Source organism: Petaurus breviceps, unplaced genomic scaffold (assembly GCF_028583685.1).
Source record: "Petaurus breviceps papuanus isolate PSGF00001 unplaced genomic scaffold, PetGlider_PUasm1.0 91133, whole genome shotgun sequence".
Taxonomy (NCBI): domain Eukaryota; kingdom Metazoa; phylum Chordata; class Mammalia; order Diprotodontia; family Petauridae; genus Petaurus; species Petaurus breviceps.
Genome location: NW_027187419.1, coordinates 68,512,893 through 68,531,859, shown reverse-complemented (window position 1 = coordinate 68,531,859; position 18,967 = coordinate 68,512,893). Strand labels below are relative to the sequence as shown.

General features: G+C 36.5%; 1 protein-coding gene and 1 pseudogene across 16 annotated transcripts in view; one reads left to right on the top strand and one right to left on the bottom strand.

The window, feature by feature from the left end:
- The window catches only part of LOC138155417 (biogenesis of lysosome-related organelles complex 1 subunit 2 pseudogene), a 964,561-nt pseudogene that overhangs the window by 438,838 nt on the left and 506,756 nt on the right, over positions 1–18,967 (bottom strand).
- The window catches only part of STARD13 (StAR related lipid transfer domain containing 13), a 750,493-nt gene that overhangs the window by 664,839 nt on the left and 66,687 nt on the right, over positions 1–18,967 (top strand). For all 16 annotated transcript variants that reach the window (XM_069080650.1, XM_069080653.1, XM_069080652.1 and 13 more), the window contains one exon: positions 17,212–17,283. In XM_069080650.1, coding sequence (XP_068936751.1) covers positions 17,212–17,283 — 72 coding nt within the window. The remainder of the gene's footprint in view (positions 1–17,211; positions 17,284–18,967) is intronic.

The window sequence follows — 18,967 nt, the reverse complement described above, 5'->3', positions numbered from 1 at the left end:
CAACAAACTCTTGTCAAAATAATGGACACTCAGATTTTTAAAAATCGATAACATAAATATTTAGGACTTGACACAGAGTAGGTACTATACCTCCCCCTAATATAGAAACTGTTGTCATTTGCAACAAAATTCAGTATAAACCAGATAGCACTACTTTTAAGCACTTTTCCTTACAGCAACCCTGTGAGATAGGAAGTAGAGCTATTACTGCCTTCATGTTACAAATCAGGGTACTAAGGCTTTAGGAAGTTAGTGAAATGGTCATCATTACCTATCATATCATTCAAAATTATCTGGGATAGGATTTGAACTCTGGGCCCAACACTCTGTTCACTAACTCATATTGACTCTCACTCTTTCTAAAATGTTGATGGCAGAATCTGCCCTTTTTATTGGCAGTGCTTAGCACATAGTAGGTACTTGGCACATAGTAGGCACTTAATAAATTCTTATTAATTGATTGATTGACAGTTAAGTAAAAAGCACATTTAGTATGTACTAGGTTGAAGATCAGTGAGGACTGTTAGTATATGAACTCTCCCACCTTGGAAATGCCTCTGAAATTCTAGTAGGAAGGATAGAAGTGGTAACAGGACTAAGTTTCAGTGTTAACTTTGAACTTCCTGACTTTGTTAGTTTAGGATATCCCCACAGTATCATTTAAACATCGTTTTTTGATGTATGAGCAAACTTTCGCTTGGAATTTCCTTTTTGAAGTCTACTGAGAATTTAAATCAGAACCATATGATTCTTATCTAGATTATTAAAAAAAGATAGCATTAGGATTGTCAAATCAAAAGCACTCTGAAAAAAGATTCATTAGGATGCATGTTCTGTTGACAATCCATATTTAGAATAAGAGCTTTTGGAAGAGCTGGATATGTTATTTTTATTAGGCCCATAATTACAAAAACAAGAATTGGTCAATTAAGGAGATGTTTTCTAAAAGTGTCATAAATACTAGTGCCTTTAATTGACAATCTTGTCATTTTCAATACACCATTGAGCTCAACTAAAGACTAGTGCTTTCACTCCTTTTTATCTTTAAATTGGTAGTATATAAGTTTGGCAACCTTTTCTTCTGCAATAGGTATTATTCAATTCATTTAGCATTTTTCATCTCCCCCCTAGGCAGCCTAGTGGATTAATGGATAGAGTTAGACCTGGAGTTAGTAAGACCTAAGTTCAAATCCTGATTCCTACACTTCCTAACAGTTTGACCCTGGCCAACTCTCTTTTAGCGTCAGGTTCCTCATCTGTAAAATGAGCATTATAATAATACTGTTGTGGTTTAAACCCAGGGACACCAAAAATTGTTGTGGTGGGGGCTCTGCCCACCCAAAAACTGTTGCAGTTCCGTGATGTGTTGTGGTGGAAACATTTCAAATGATTCAGAGTCAGACCACCTCTAAATCCAAGTATAGGCATTTATTGAGATTGATGCCTTTCATGAAGTGGAATAAGTTCCAAGAGGAATGGGCAACTTCAGAGAAAGATGGATTTTTATAAGGTAAAGGTGCAATAGCGTAACAGAAATTATGAATATTAAAAAGGTTGGAGGTGTTTGTTAAGGGATTAGGTAATGGAGGAGGGGTCCCATCTATGGTTTGGTGTTTAAACATTCTGGTCATGCTGCCCTCTAATTGGCTAGTTATTAGATGGATGATGTGATTGAATATAAGAACACACCTGTTTTTGTGGAAATGGGTCTGGGGGCAGTGACTAGGTAGAGGCAGTGACTGAGATCCCATGACAGGATCATGGTCACACCTGCTGTTCTGTGAGAACTGAGTTCAGGTTCTCACCTGTTGTTCCAGTGAGCAGTGAGGCATATTTGAAGAAGTTAGGATATTGGGGGGGGGGGACAACTAGGTAGGTACAGTGGGCCCGCTGTTCAGTGGAGCCAGGTCTATAATGAAATTAGAATATTTGGGCTGGGATCAACTTTATTAGAATTCCATCAATACCTGCTTCCCAGAGTTGTTGATCAAAGAAATTAACATAGGTAAAGTATATAGCAAACCCCAAAGCAGTAAATAAATACTAGCTACTATCATTATTACTATGTGTGCATTTATGGAGCTATAAGAATGAAAAAGACGGAGTCCTTGCTCTCAAGCTTCCATCTATTCAGGAAGAGAGCGCATATTTCTTAAGCATCTATTATGTTCCAAATGCTAAGCACTTTGCAGATATCTCATTTGATGCTCACAACCGCCCTTGAGATAGATCCTCTTATTACCCCCCATTTTATAGTTGAGGAACCTGACTAATCATACAGCTAGTAAAAATCTGAGGCTGGATTCAAACTCAGGTTTTCTTGACTCCAAGCCCAGTACGTGATCCACTGCATCACATAGCTGCCGCATTATTATTAGGCTGCTAAGCTAAATAAGTGGTAAGGGGTAAAGGAGAATTCCAGACAAAATAATTTCTATGCTGTTGGAAAGAGCCCTCCTGAGTGTTTTGCAAAAATTGAGGAGGAAAAGAAGGCTTCATGGAGAAGATGGTACCCTGAATTGAGAATTGAAGGCAAAAAAAGCATTCAGTTGGCCAAGATGACAAGAGAGTGAGGATATCAGCCCTTCAAAATTCATAAAAATGGGAAAATATAGGACAGAATTGGAAATAGTCATCTAGTTTGTCCAGAATGTGGATTGTTTGGAGGGTAAGAGCATGTAATAAAACTGGAAAGGTAGTTTGGAGTTCAATTTTAGGATTCCTCAAAGACCAGACAAAGAAACGTACTTTTTTTTTTCTATAGAAAATAGGGAGCCACTGAAAGTTTTTATGCAGTGAATGTCTAAAGCAGGCCTGACCAGGAAGATTGTTTTATTTTGGCAATTGTGAATGATGGATTGGAAGTGGGTAGATCAATTTTAAATTAGTCTAGGTAGCAGGTGAAGAGGGTCTAAGCCTCTGTTGGCAATGTGCTCAGAGAAAAAGAGGATGGATTTTGAACCAACCAAAAAATGTTGCTGCTCAGTTACCCAACCCTATTTATTGGTGAAGGACAGAGGTTGGAAGTCTTTTATTTATTTACCCTGCTAGTTATATATTCCACTTAATAACAGAGGGTTCTAGGGGAGCACCTCTCCTCTAAAAGGGTCCACTTGTAGGTGGTAATGTCAGTCTCATTAAATTCTGATTTCTTTCCCACATGATGCATTTCAGTGAAGTCATAGTGGCCTAGTATATTGGAGTTGATAACAAAAGCATGGATATAGCTCTTTATACATAAAGAAGGTAAATGGATAAAATGTATTAAAGCAATACCATGTGGGCTAGGTACAACCTTCCAAACCAGGTAACCCTTAACCAGCCCATCATTATGCACTAAACCCTAGACACAGTGAACTTTACTATCATTTATTCCCACCAGCAGTAACAGGCGTGTCCAGAACTATTTGACTCATGCGCTTTTAGATGGTAGTCAGTGTCCAGTGAGTTAAGGTAACTTAGATCCTGGGGTACTTAATCTTTCAGGGCCTCAATTTTCCCATCTGTAAAATGATGAGCTTGGACCAGCTGATCGCTAATATTAATTAATATTATTAATTAATAAAAAATCTAATTCTTAATATTCTGTTATTCTATGATCCCAAGAGTATTAGCAAGTCTTCTCTTTGGAATTCAATTCCTGGAATTGAATTCTATTCCTGGAAGACTTAAAAAATTAGTAAAAAGTCTGATATCCTCCTCTTTTTATATTCTTAAGCCATTTTTTAAACCTAGAATTTTTCTGTATTTCAAGTAAATCTCTTTTTAGAAGAATTTTACACTTTCTCTCCTGTGTTGTTTGTAAAGCAATCTTTTGTTGCCTTGAGGGTATTCTGCATGTACTTTAAAGGCTAATGCAATCAACCCAGCTAAAGCAAAGAGTTGTTCTTGTACTTTAAAGGCTAATGCAATCAACCCAGCTAAGGCAAAGAGTTGTTCTATCTCCCAAAAGTGTGCCTGCCTTTCATTCATTTGGTGTTTGAATGAGCTTGGCTTTCACAAAAGTAAAGTCATACTCTTTCTCATTGTATTCTTTCAACCAAAGATTATGTACTTTTAAATGAAGGAGATTGTCTTTCAGGATGTATGAATATAAGCATTAAAGTTTATGGAAACCTTTTAAAAAAGATATTTGCTATCTAACAACATATTTTGTAAGTCATTTTGATCACTCTTCTTTCCTATTGTAGAAGTTATGCACTTTATGTTTTGGAAAAATACTAACATGTTAAGAACTATTCTTAGTTGAAATTCTCTGCTCTTTGTATGAGTACATTTTAAGTCATGGTCTGGCTATGGAGTGATAAAATTTATCAATGTATAATAATTTACTGCAGCATCAATCATGAAAAAAAGCCAGGATCCTAACCCTTAAAGCTTTAAGAGGACAAAACCTCTCTAGGGCCAGGCTCAATCTCCTCTTATCAGATAAAGGTATTTTGATTATTTTACAATGTGTACATTTACTTTTAAATTATTGGGAAAGGAAGTACAGCCTCAATACTAGTCAATTTAATTTCAAAGTGGGAGTGGCACAGAATTAAAGTGATCCTGTAGGAATCCTATCACTGACATTCCATTGGGCATTATGAAACTACTAGAAAGGATTCTCTGCACTTGTTGCCTCTGACTCACATCTTAATCTTTTGCCATCTGGCTTCCAACTCCACCACTAGAATAAGGACTACTCCCTCCAGTGTGGTATCATAACCTCTTCTCAGCCATCATCCTTCTTTGACCTCTCTCCAACATCTAACTCTGTTGGCTCCACCCTCCCCCTAGACACTTCCTCTCCTCCCTTGGCTCCTGTGACAATTGCTGTCTCTTCCTTAACCTCATATCTGACTGAATACTCCTCCTTAGTCTTTGCAGAATTCTGGGCTCCTTCTCTCTACTCATATAACCTCTACCATAGTTCAGACTGTCATTATCTCTTTCCCAGGCTGTTGCAGTAGCCTGCAACCGGTCTCCCTGCCTCCATTTTCTTCTCTTTCCAGTACATCCTTCATACAGTTGTCAAATGATATTCCTGAAACTTTTTCTGATTTCTGTCTAATAGAATCCCTAGCTTCCTTCAAAGTTTAGATTCGGTGCTGTCTGTATTCTGCAAAGATGCCAACTCAGCCCCAATTACTAGCACTTTCTTAGTCTTGAGATTATCTTGTATGAACCTTTGTATGTTCTTTGCATTCATTTACTTGTGAACACATTGTATCCCCCTTCCCTGCTAGAACCTTGACTTCTTTGATGTCGGGGACTATCTTGTTCCTGTGCTATTATACCCTGCTCATTGGAGGCATTTAATAAATGTTTATTGAATTGAATAAAATGCAGTGAGCCTGATACTGTAGCAGCAAAAAAATTATTTAAAACTTCATTGGTTTAAATTGGACATGGTAGTTTTCTCGTTTTCCATGAGATGATTGTTCCTTTTAGAGCCAGATCCCTGAACCAATGCTGTAGTTGTCTTGAGCTTTTGACAGCCAAAGGTGCCCTTGGACAAGTGCCCTGTAAAATTTTACATAAACCTTTCTATCCTTGTGCCAGTAAATAAAGATGCTGATGATTTGGTTTTTATAACTAGCCAGCTAATAAAATTATATCTACACAACATAAGCATTTTCTGTGGAATAAATTAAATGTCCTTCAGTTGTTTTCGGCTGTGTCTGGCTCTTTGTGACCCCATTTGAGGTTTTCTTGGCAAAGATACTGGAATGGTTTGCCATTTCCCTCTATAGCTAATTTTATAGATGAAGACACTAAAGCAATCAGGGTTAAGTGACTTGCCCAGGATCACATAGCTATTAAGAGTCAGAGGCCAGATTTGCACTCAAATATTCTTGATTCCAGGCTTGATGTTCTATCCACAGTGCCCACTTAAGTCATTAAACAAAGACTGGGTTTTTTTTATGAAAGTATTCTATCTAATGGAAAACCAAAGACATAAATAACCAAACTGGAAGTTAAATTTATGGAAAGTTAATATATTCCTTTTACCATGTTTCTCAAGATGTTAGAAATTGAATAAGGTCTACCTATTAGAGTTTGGGATTGGGAGGAAGTATGCTAGCACTATATGATCTTATTGGCCTGTTGTAATGCCAAGCAAAGAAGCTTTCCAGAAGAACTGCTACTGTGAACAGCTTTTTTAAGGTTCTGATTATTCAGTATAGTGATCGCTCTATTCCATAATAAAAGCAAAACATCCACAGAAAATCAAGGTACAGCATAATTCAAAATACAGCATTCACCATATTTCAGCTTATCAAAGAAAATCACAATATAATATTCACAACATAGTCTCAAAGTAAAATAGTCACTCTTAAGTTAATTCAATCAGTCACAAAATAGTCACTCTTAAGTTAATTCAATCAGTCACTTATCAGTAGGATCAAAGTACACAGTCAAAGTCTTCCACTCTTGGGGCAAAGTCTTGATTAACTCAATTAGTCACTAATCAGTAGTCTCAAAGTCTCAGCATCCTGGTCATGCTTCAGTCACCTGGGCTTCAGGCTCCTGGGCTCCTGGGCTCCTGGGATCCTGGGATCCTGTTCAGAAGAAGCTCCACCACCACAAATTCTCAGGACTTGGTTCTTAATTCTTCTGTAGCTGTTCTGCCACCAGATCTAGGTCTCAAGGAAATTCTGACTATGCCTCTCTGGGGCTTTTCTTATACACCCAGTATTACCTATGTCACTTCCTTCAGCCAACTTCCTGTTACGTCAGTAACAAGGGACAGGAGTTCATACCTTCTGTTCCCCCAATAGAGGCTTGATCAGTTACTAAGTGAAGTACCCTGCTACTTTTGCTAACACAAAGGGATCTTCAAATTCAAAGTTGCATTACCATTACACCTGTATATCCTTTCTGATGGTGAAATGCCTTTATGTTATCAGAATAGCTTTGGGACATGAGGATGCTCAGACAGCAGTTGGACTAATCTAAACAAATAATCCTTCATAAATACAGATAGAGTGTGTATATATATGCCCATCTTTACATATGATGGGGCAAGGTGGCACAATGGATAGAGTGCTGGGCCTGAAGTCAGAAAGACTCATTTTCCTGAGTTTAAGTCAGTACTCAGACAATAGCTGTGTGACCCTGGGCAAGTCATTTAACCCAGTTTGCCTCAATTTCCTCTTCTTTAAAATGAGCTGGAGAAGGAAATGGCAAATCACTCCAGTATCTTTGCCAAGAAAACCACAAATGGGATCTTGAAGAGTCAGACATAACTGAAATGACCCAACAACAAATTATGATATATGTAAATATGTTGACTTGTTCACAAAATGATACTATAACATTTTGAATATTTGTAAAAGATTTAATGGACATAGAAAAGCATGCTATGGTAGAAATTCAGAAAACTTTCTAATGATGCGCTCTAGACTGTTAGACTTGTCAACCCAACTCTGACAATTAACTAAGGATTTGACAGGTATTTGCTAGCCAGTGAACCACTCTAAATTGTTTCTTTATCTTCAAAATTTGTATGATAATACTTTTACTACCTACCTTCACAAGGTTCTTGGGAGGAAAATGCCTTGTAAAATGCTATATAATATAAATGTAAATGAACTATGATTCTACTAGGCTACAAGCACTGAGGGCAAGACCATGTCTTATTTGAACTTTATCCCTAGGCCTGAACAGGGTTCTGTACACAGTGGGTACTTAATAAGTGCTGATTAAATTGAATAGTCATTGTTCATAGGCAGGAATTGTTATTGCATCCCACTCCCTCAAAACACATATATGGTAATTATTCAGGAGTATATGATGAGCCTTTTAGCTATATTCTTTGTTGTAATCCAGTATGTCTTTTATGGCTTCCAGTCCATTCCATCATCCAGCCTTCCATCTCTGCTGCATGAGTAGGCATACCTGCTGAAAACTCAACTCTCCTGACATTGGGTGGCACCTGATGGCTTAGCCTTTTCAAAAAGCTAGAGATGTACATGTGATTGTCTATCCATACAGCATGCTAAAGAAATGCTAGAAGTCCTTGATTGGAACAATATGTACAAAGTGAACAGGAAGAATAAAGAGCTCCTTCTGCCTCATGGAAAACATGAGTCAAAACAATCTGGTTAAAAAGTATTTGACTGGCGGGGAATGACTTTTCTGCTTCAGTTTTCTTGGGGATTGTTGGTTTGGGGTTATATGTATTTTAGTTTGCATTGCTGAGGATATTTACGTAAGACAAGGAATCTTGTTCCTAAAGAGCTTCCTTGGTCAGGCTGTCACTAGGTAATAATTTCTATCTTAGCAAGGAGTTTAGCTCAATAGGTAAAAACCCCTTCCATTGTTTTCTGGCTTCAAAGAAGTTGTGTCTGTTGTGGGAAGTCTAGAGTGAATGCAGTATTGGCCCCAAATGCACAAGTTGGAGGACTGAAACAGAACTTAGATATAGTCTAGTTCAACCCCATTATTATACAGATATGAAAGGTAAGGCCCAGAGACATGAAGTGGAGAGCTTTGTGTCACAGAGGTAGTAAGTTGCAGTAGTAGAGATCATAGAAGAAATTGAGAATTTCTTCAGAATTCTGATACAAGTGAAAATATTTGCATGTGATTTCCGTGTTTTTGTTCTTTTATTTTGGAAATGCCACCTTGGAAAATAGTGACCACATTGTGAAAGAAGCCAAGTCAAACTACAGTTTAAGAACTTTGAAAACTGAAGATAATTTCAGCCAATAACTAGTGACAAACATTAGTAAAAAAAAAAATTTTTAAGGGCAGACATGATTTGAAATCTAGACATGTACTACTTTTCAATATGATTTTCAGTATCATTATAAATGTGAAAATGCAGTATTTGATGTCTCCCAAATACAATTAATAATAATAACAGCCAATATTTGCATAATGCTTACATATGCCAGAGACTTTATGCTGAGTGCTTTGCAATTATCTCATTTGATCTTCACAACTTTGGTAGGTGGATGCTATTATTAGTATCCCCATTTTATAGATGAGGAAACTGAAGAAAATAGAGATTAAATGACTGGCCTAGGGTCACACAGCTAGTATACTTCAGAGGGGGAGGGTGCTGGGCAAATTACTTAACAGTACATCATTTGATCTTTAAGACAGATGAATACATTGGTGGAGAGAAATTCCACAATGGTGTCAGGTGTTTTGCACTTTAAGATAATATGTAGAGGCATCTAGGTGGCACACTGGATAGAGCACTGGCCCTATAATCAAGAGTCCTGAGTTCAAATCAGTCCTCAGACACTTACTAGCAGTGTGACCCTGGGCAAGTCACTTAAACCCAGTTGCTCCCCCCACCCCCCAAAAAAACCACAAATCTAAACCAAAACAAAGATTTCCATAAATATTGGGTAAGTTGAGATGAGCCTCTGCATTTTATCTGATATGTTTTTTTAATTATAGCTTTATTCCTTAATTTTAAAAATATGCTCTAATTTTAAGATTGAAAGGAGTTACTATGGGATCAGAATAATAATATGGAGTGCCTTTTGAGATCAAAAAGAATTTTGAGGATAATTTATATTTCAAGATACCAGTGAGAAGCAGCATGGTATAGTAGATATGGAGCTGACCTCAATCAGGAATGCCTGTCTTCATATCTTGATGTGATGGTAGGCAGCTAGGTGGAGAGCTGGGCCTGCAGTCAGGAAGACCTGAGTTCACATCCTGCCTCAAAAATCTTACTATCTGTGAGACCCTAGGCAAAACTCCTAACCTCTTAGTACTCTAAGTAACTCTCTGGGCCTATAAGTTGCAGAAAAGGTGCTGACCTGCACTGACGGGGAATTTTCCGACCTTAGAGTTTCCTATGGCAGTGAAATCACAAACGCAGCCCCTATCTCTGTATGATAATCATAATGGTGATTACATATTTTGCTTGACTTTGGCATATAGCCATTCATGGAATAAGCACATATCAAGGTAGCAATGCTAAACAACGTGTGACCACAGGAAAAAAAAAGCTTCATTAAGCAGAGATAATGGTAACAACTGACATTTGTATAGAACCTACTATGTGCCAAGCACCCTGCTAAGTACTTTGTTATCTCATTTGATCCTCACAGCAATCCTGGGAGGTGGGTGCTGTCAGAGGTTTAGAGGTTTATTGTTAAATCATTCTAGGGGAATTCCATCCAAAGACAAAGAAGTAGTATGCACATTAAATAATCTGTTAATTATGTTAACTCAGTCATATAAATTATCCTCAACCAACAACTATGGGCCTGTTGAAATTTTACTACTTTTTATATACCTTCAATAGTGATAATTGTGACTACTGCAGATATCTTGTGGGGTTTAATTCATCCTATATTAATACCAGTAAGAGCTTTTAAAAATTGTATGCCCACAGATATAACTGGCTTGAATTAAAAAAAGAAAAAAGAGAAAGATTCAGGCCTCCTTTTCTGAACTGTGCTGAGATGCAAAAGACATGGGAAGCAGAATTGAGAGAGCACACAGACAGGAGTGTACTTAGTGGTAAGGAGAAGGTCTAAAGCCTTGAGGTCAGCTTGCTGTGACGCACCATGAGATATCATGATGTGATGATAAATAAGGTAGAAAATACAAGGTTAGAGCATTCTACTAATCTAAAAGAACCAAGCTTACAAGTTAGATCCCTGTGAGAAGCTTTGGTCTGTTCTTTGACCACCTTCTCCCTCCTTGCCAGCTATTTGGCAAATTATGTGACATTGTTAGTCCATCTGGTCACTGTAAATCCATCAACATTACTAGTAAATGAACTCTAATCACATATACTATTACTGGTGTAAAGCAGCATCTTAGAGGATAATATTATTTAGAATAAAGACTGTGTTTTTTACCTGTTATAATTTTCTATACGTCCACCAAACTGGTTTACTAGAAATAATTTAACTTAAAGGTCCAATATCTAAAGAAAGGGTCCTTGAATCTCTTTCTTACAAAGGGAAAAAAAGACCCACTTTTGATGACGCCTGAAATGTAAATTCAGTTATTCAACTGATCCTTAATGTGAGGTCAGTCTATAAATATTTATTTGAATACCTACTATTTATGTAATAGTATGCTTCCGAGATATTTACTGTTCTCAAGGAATGTAGAAATCATGTTGTTAGAGCTGAAAGAGATCATAGCAGTCATCTAGGCCAACCCCCTCTTTTTGCAGGTGGGGAAGCTGAGACCAGAGAGTTGTGAAATGTCTTCCCCAAAACAACATAGGTAATATGTAGCAAAAGTCTGATTTCAGGTTGGGCCTCTGCCTCCGAATTTGGCAACTTTTCAGTTTTTAGTTCATGAAATAAAGACTCATCCATACCAAAAATAACTAACAATATTAAACAGTAAATTATTAATTCCAAGAGTATGCATAGTGAAGGGTCTTAAGTTCATCACATATAAGAATTGACAGAAGAAAATGGGAATGGTTACTCTAGGGAAGAGAAGACTCAGGGGAGGTAAAAGCTGTCTTCAAATATTTGAAATATTCCACATGGAAGATCCAGTGGAAAGAATGCTTAATTTGTAGTTTGAGATGCTTGTGGGATAGTCAGTTTGAAGTATCTAGTTCACTGGTAGCTGAAGATTTGCAACTGGAACACAAAAGAAAAACTAAGGCTGAATGTATAGGTCTAGGAGACATCTGTTTAGAAATTATAATTAAACTCATTCCATATTCTTTTAATCATTTGTCCTTAGAGATATTTTTAATCTTTTGAATGTATTTTCTTATCATTTTCTTCACTCAATTTATATTTATATTATATTTAGTAATTACTATAAATAGTAATTTATATTACTATTAGCACTACATTATTATATTGGTATATCCCAGCCTAGGATGTTGAATTTATTTAGACCTTTTAAAAAAAATTCCTGTAAGCCCTGTATGTATCTATATTTAATATCTGTAAATTTAATTAAAATTTAATACCTACTATTTATGTAACAGTATGCTTCTGAGATGTTTACTGTGCTCAAGGAATGTAGGAATCATGTTGTTAGAACTGAAAGAGATCATAGCAGTCATCTACGCCAACCCCCTCTTTTTTGCAGGTAGGGAAGCTGAAACCAGAGAGGTGAAATGTCTTTTTTTTTTTTTTTTAACTTAAGTGGAATTTCTTTTCTTATCACTTCCTTTTGAATTTTATTATCAATTATGTTGGATTATTTGCTAAAAACAGCTTACTTTTACAGTGCTTTTGAAGTATGCTTCATGAGGTAGAATGCAAGTATTATAACTCCCATTTTATGAGTGAGGAAACAGGTTCAAAAAGGTTATGTGAATTACTCAGCTTCACATTGTTAGTAGGTATTGAAAACGGGACTCAAATATGGCTCCTTTAAATCTAAGACCAGTCTACTTTCTATTAGCTACTTCTCTAGTTAGATGTTTTTTTCTTAATTAGAAGATCTTTGCTTTGCAACATTGTGTTCAAAGTTTAATATCTTAAAACTGCACTAAGATTTTTGTAATGACTAGTGTATTCATGTTGTATTGATGTGTTTATATTATGCAATTACACATATATACATACATATATAGTTATGCATACATATTTCTTATATCACAAGTGTATATGTGTATGTGTGGCTATATGTATATTTGTTGTTTAGTCATTTCAGGCATGTCTGACTCTTCATGACCCCATTTGGGGTTTTGTTAGCAAAGATATTTCCTTCTCCAGTTGATTTTACAGATGAGGAAACTGAGGCAAACAGGGTTAGGTGACTTGTCTGGGTCTCACAGCCAGATTTGAACTTGGGAGGATGAGTCTTCCCGACTTCAAGCCCAGTGTTCTAACCACTGTGTCACCTAGTTGCACTATATAGATATACATGATAAATACAAACATATATATGCATATATACATATATATGTGTATATTTGTAGCAGCCCCACTATATAAAACATGTATATCTGAAAGTAAATAAGATGGCCTTTCTTTTAAAAAAAAAAACACAATAAACCAGACTTTTTAGAGATTTTGCCTAGATTTTTTCTTCCCCATTTCATCTGAATTAGTGAGTTTCTACTATTCTACATTTTTTTGGGTTATATTTTAATTCTGCTCTTGATATTCTGGATTCCTATTAGTAACACATACTTAGCAATATTTAAAAAATCAGGCTGCATTGTAAATTGTTTATTTAAACTACAAATAACCATTATTCTGAGGAAAAACATAAGAAAGCCAGAGAATTACCTAAGGTTTTTATTTACAAAATGCTGTCATCTTCTCATGAATATAATGGAATAAACAAATCTAAATGCCCTAGCCCCTGAAGACTTCATCAGACAGATACAACATGGGGCAGCAGCTGTCTCTCTCTGTGTTTAGAGTCAACTTTGTGCTTCAATATCTGGAAGTCAGCATCATATTCCCAGTGAACAAATGAGGAAACTGTGTCACAGAAGGGTTTGGTTACTTTCCTTATAACTAGAAAGCAAGAAGCAAAGCAGCAGCTAGAATGTTAAGACTTGGCCAATTCTGCAAAATTCGTCAGGGAACGAAATCAAGTGAGTTGTAGGTTGTTGTGCTGAGAAGTTGAGCGTTTCATTTTTCAATCAGTCATGACCCAGCGTCAATGGAGCTTCACCCATCTCCTCTGTCCATTAATTCCTTTGCTTAGACTGTGGAGCAGCCACTCCTTTTTCACAGAAGAGAGGTCAAGTGAAAATAGAGTTCTCAGAAGTTCAGTGATTTACCAAGGGCAAGCATTTTGATCCTTCCCACTTCTTCTCCCTTTCCCATAAGTCTTATGGTCTGTGGTGGACATCATTCATTTAATGAAGCTGCTGATGACAGGGGCCTATAGTTGAAGCCTCAAGGTAGAAGAGTACAACAGATATTAAGAGAATAGCAAAATCCATATAAGGAATACTTTCCTTTCCTTCCCAAGGGACATTCTGATTGCTCAGAGGTAAGGGAAGGAAAGTATTCCTCCAGAGGTGGTGAGCCTAGGCTCAAATAAATGAAACTGGTTCCAGCAAAGCAAAACATGAACCAAGGTTGACACGTGTGTGGTTTCACTGGGGCATCACATGGTATTAAATGAAATGACCAGCAGTAAGCTCTCAGGAGCAGAAATGTTGAGTAGCTTTCTTTTGTCATAGCATTATGGCTGCCACAGAGACAATTGTGTGTGCTATAAGGAGGGAACAAATAAAACTATCAAAACGAGATCTTTAGTTACTCTTATAGTATTTTCTATATTGTGCTAGCTACTTAGTGTACAATAAAAAAAAACAAGAATTTTAAAAGTTATTCTCCTGAAATGTCATTTAAATGACATTATAGATCTTTTTCAAAATGCTGGTACTGGTAATAATGTCTTCTTTTTAAGCCTCAGATTTGTTTTGCTAACCTAGGGTAATATGCCCGGAAAAAAAAAGCATTAATTCAGAGGTTAATGGGAGCTGTTGTAAATGGTTACATAATTAGAAGGAATGGACAAGGGCTTTTTCCAACTCAAGTTCATAGTCTACAATCAAATTTGATAGTGGCTAATGATGTTGAATTATTATGTTTTTTGTCACTCATTATTAAGAAATAAATCCATTCTTCCCTTAAGTTGAATTATCAAGGTATTATGGTTTATCTAAAGTGTATCTCAGTAGCCACCTGGGGTTCTCAGTTTAAAAAGCCTCTTGAAGTTCAGAGGAAAATACAGACAAGCAGGATAGATTTGAAAATAATATTGAATTTATTATATACTTTGTGATATGTGGTATAATCATCTTTTTCTGTTGTGCATTGTATATGGAAATGTTCTCTGTTAAATTCAGAACAAAATAACATTTTAAATTTTAAAATCTGAGAGCTAATTTTCTACTTAGTGAGGGGAGGCATAGTGGAGTGAGGTAGAGTCAGAGAGCCTAAGTCCAAAGCCCAGCTCTGTCGCTTACTGCCTTTGACCTTGGACAAACACCTTACCTTGTTAAGCTTGAGTTTTTCTTCATCTAAAAAACAGTAGGTTAGACTAGATGACATCTGAAGCCAATCCCAGTTCTAAAATCTGTGAATTCTCCCAATGTACAATGACCTCCTGCCTGGCTGTCCTTACCTGGCCCTCCCTTGACCCCCTATCCTTTCCCATTCCTTACTTTTCCCTAGGACAAATTTCCTTTCATCTCTGGATAATAGTCTGTTCTTCCCTTCTGCTCCGTCTGTTTGGAAACTTTCTTTGTTCTATTCAAGCCACTGCCTTTGCCTTCTCAGTCTCTTTGAAGCTGATAACTGCCTATGGGACTTTGCCTATCTGAACTTCATTTTCCCCCACTGTAAAATTAGGAGTTTAGATTAGATAGTCTCTAAAGTTCCTACCAAATCTAGATCTATAATACTATGATCCTGTCTGTCTCTGTCAGAAGTCCTGTTGCCTAATAGCATATGTTAAATAGTACAAAAGGCAAAATATCTTTATCTTTCAACAAAGTCTTCTGGCTCCATCTCAGACATGGTGACCTCTTAAGTTCAGAAAATGTTAAGAAATTGAACAGTTATTTCCTGATTACCACCTCCTCAGCCATATTAATAAAAAATATTCAAATTTAAGTGACCAAAGATTGTTATGATTAAGAAATGTATCATCAACCCCTTCCCCTCCATGAGTTACCATCAGATTGTACATTTCCTGGAATTCTTTTCAAATATTTGTGTGTGGTAATCAAAGTGAAATCCCTTTGTCATCCTTCAAAGATATAAAAATAGTTGGGGAAATGGAGAGTTGGATCAATTGAGACTTGCTCAAGGCTACACAGTTACCCAGGTTTTCTGGCACCATACCCAGCACTTGATCCCCTAAAATCCTATTACTTCTCTCACAAAACTCATTGATTTAAGGCAGAGAACTGCACAGACTGCATATATCCTTGAACTGGCCATCTTTTTTTTTTTTGACAGGTTCAGCCAAGCTCTAGCTAGATCAGAGAAGGTCTTTGTCTGTTACCCTGAATGTTTAGGATCTGTCCAGGTTTTTCCCAGCAAAGCTTAGTATTTGACCTTTGTTTTGTTTGGTTAGCGTATTCTAAATAACTCTGTCAGGTTGAAACATAATGCTGTACAGATTATCTCTACCTTTCAACACAGACATGGTGTCTTATGTAAGGGATTGTCACTTTTTTTTTTTTAAGTAGCAGTTCCAAGGACCCTGTGTACTCTGGCTTATGACTATAGGGGAAAAAAAAAAACTCACGTCAAAGTAGATGCAAGTACAGTGAACAGACAATAATTTATCCAAGCATTGGAGGAAGAGGACTTGTTATAGAACTGTTATTATAATTGTGTAATCTTGTTTGGAAAAAACTAGCTTTAATGAATGAAATTCTGTTCCCTTACATTTGTATTTATCTAACAGAATTGTGTTAGGAAGTGATCCAGTATTCAGGAGGTCAAAAAGTGCCCTATTTCACATACTGTAGTATTTTCTTGTTTCACAAGACAGTTTCTCCAGTCAGGTGGTTCAATGATCATTTAGAATTTAAGTGCTGAAAGAGATTACCAGAAAGACAAAGCATGAGGCTGGCATCCACTTCGAGCTTTTCTGTTGACTCAGGGTGGGACCCTGGGCAGTGTGCTTTTCTACTGCATGGGAAAAATGCTGCATCTTTTTCATGTGCTTATCTAATCCCCATATTGTTATATTGTGTTTTGACCAAGTGAACAGTAACAGTAACACCTACAAATACAATGCCAACTTGAATTTCTGTAGTACCTTTATTCCTGAGAACTCAAAGTACTTTCACATAGATTATCTACTTTTATCCTCCCAATATCCCTAGGAATAAAGAAACAAAGAAGGGAGGGAGAGACAAAGTATCATTATCTCTAGTTTTCAGGTTCAAAGCTTACTTTTTTTTTTTAATAGTCCTAGCACAGAGAGACATTATCTTACATTGTAATAATGAGGCATTTCCTCATACTCAGTCATCTGAGTCTCTGGTGTTTCAGTAAATAACACATTTTGGCCTGCTGGTGGAGACCCAGCTTTTGTGTTCTGAAGAGTCTGTTTTGTTGTCTTTTTATGCTCAAAATATTTGTGGAGAATGTAATAGGCTTCTTAAAGCAATTATTTGCTTTCACTCTACAACTTACTGGAGAATCATTTGCATAATTTTGTTAATAATAGGCACAATGATAACTTCTTGCTCTTTCCTTCAGTGAAGAAAGTTTTGTGAAACTTTGTGATTTTTTGATTCATATATTCCATGATTTTTTTTCCACCCTCCAGAAATTGAAGCAAAGGAGGCGTGTGACTGGTTGCGGGCTGCTGGATTTCCACAATATGCTCAGCTCTATGAGGGTATGTTTACGTTTTTCATTTCTCATTCAGAGAGAATAAATTTGGATTAACCTAATGCCAATACCCTAAGATTCCTTTTGTCTTTCAACTATTTCCTCAGTCCTTCATAAGATCCTGAGTCTCGAGTCCTCAGAGGCCATCTAACCAAATCCCCTTCTTTGACAGGTAACGAAACTGAGGCCCAGAGAACCAAATTATTTGTCCATGGTCATGTAGATAGTATTAGTGGAAAGTTTTGAGCTCGAGTCCTCCAAGTTCTGAACTTTCTACTATTAGTGCTGCCTCCTTTAATGGTTATGGCATAGAATATAGAGTCAGGAAGACCTGAGTTCAAATCCTATCTCAGACATTTACTATCTGTGTGACTTGGGCCAAATCAATTAACCTTTTTCAGTCTCAGTTTCTACATGTACAAAATGAGATTAATAAGAGCACCTAATTCAGAAGGTCATTGTAAGAGTCAAATGAGATAATATGTGTAAAGCTCTTTGCAAACCTTAATATGCTATATAAATGTTAACTATTGTTATTATCTTATGCCCTAAGGTTTTTGTGTAGAAATGAAAAAACGGTTGTAGTTTAGGGGGAAAAATCTATTTTTCCTTTGCTTTCTTTACTTCTTGCTTTCCACCAATTCCAATGTCTCTTTACCATAATCTCCAAGTCTACGTTCTTTCTGTAGTTATCTCTCTGCAGTATCTTTAATTTCCTCTTCTTCCTTATTTTTGCCTTGTCAAGAAGCCCCAGAAAATGGTTTAGCACTTTTGTCCTATGGTAAGTTTTCTAGAAATCACATCAGAGTATGTACATTCTCTCTAATTTGGATCATCTTTTGTGAAGGAAAAAATCTTGATAAACTTTTTTTTTGGAGGGGGGGGAGGCAATTGGGGTTAAGTGACTTGCCCAAGGTCACACAGCTAGTTAAGTATCAAGTGTCTGAGGTCAAGTTTGAACTCAGATCTTTCTGACTTCAGGGCCAGTGCTCTATTCACTGTACCACCTAGCTGCCCCCTTGATAAACTTTTTGAATCAAACATTTTAAGTGTCTAATTGCCCATAGAATGCTTCCTTTTTGTTGACTTGAACTGATGTAGTAGTTAATAAATGAACCACTTGTCTTTAAAATTGTATCAAAGCTATAGCTAAAGCTACTGGAAAATTTTTATTTGTAAATAGTATCATCTTTATTTCACCAATTCTACACATTTATCTCAGTGGATCATATGCAGAGACTGAGGAATAGAGAAAATGAACCAAATCAAGCCTTCAGTGATTTAGTGACCTGTGGCAAGACACTTACCCTCTCTGTGCCCCACTTTCTTCTATAAAATACTCCATTTCCTTTCTCTTGCTTGAATATGAGGAGGGAAGGGGGAAATGCCTATGAGCATACTCTGAAATCGTTCAATAAAAGGTTCTTCATGAATCTAAAATGTTAGTTTAAAATGTGAAACATCATATATAATTAATGAGAAATTTATATAAAACTTAAACTGTGTACCTCCAGATTCATATAAACATATATGTTGAATATAGTATGAGTGAGACAGTATTTATCATAACATGGCTGAAATTCACTTTCATAACTTTGGCCACCAGAGGGGGAATAGTTTTCATCATTGTAGGTTGCAGTTTACACATCAGTTTGAGTACAAATAAATGAGATGTAAGTTATCTTGAATTT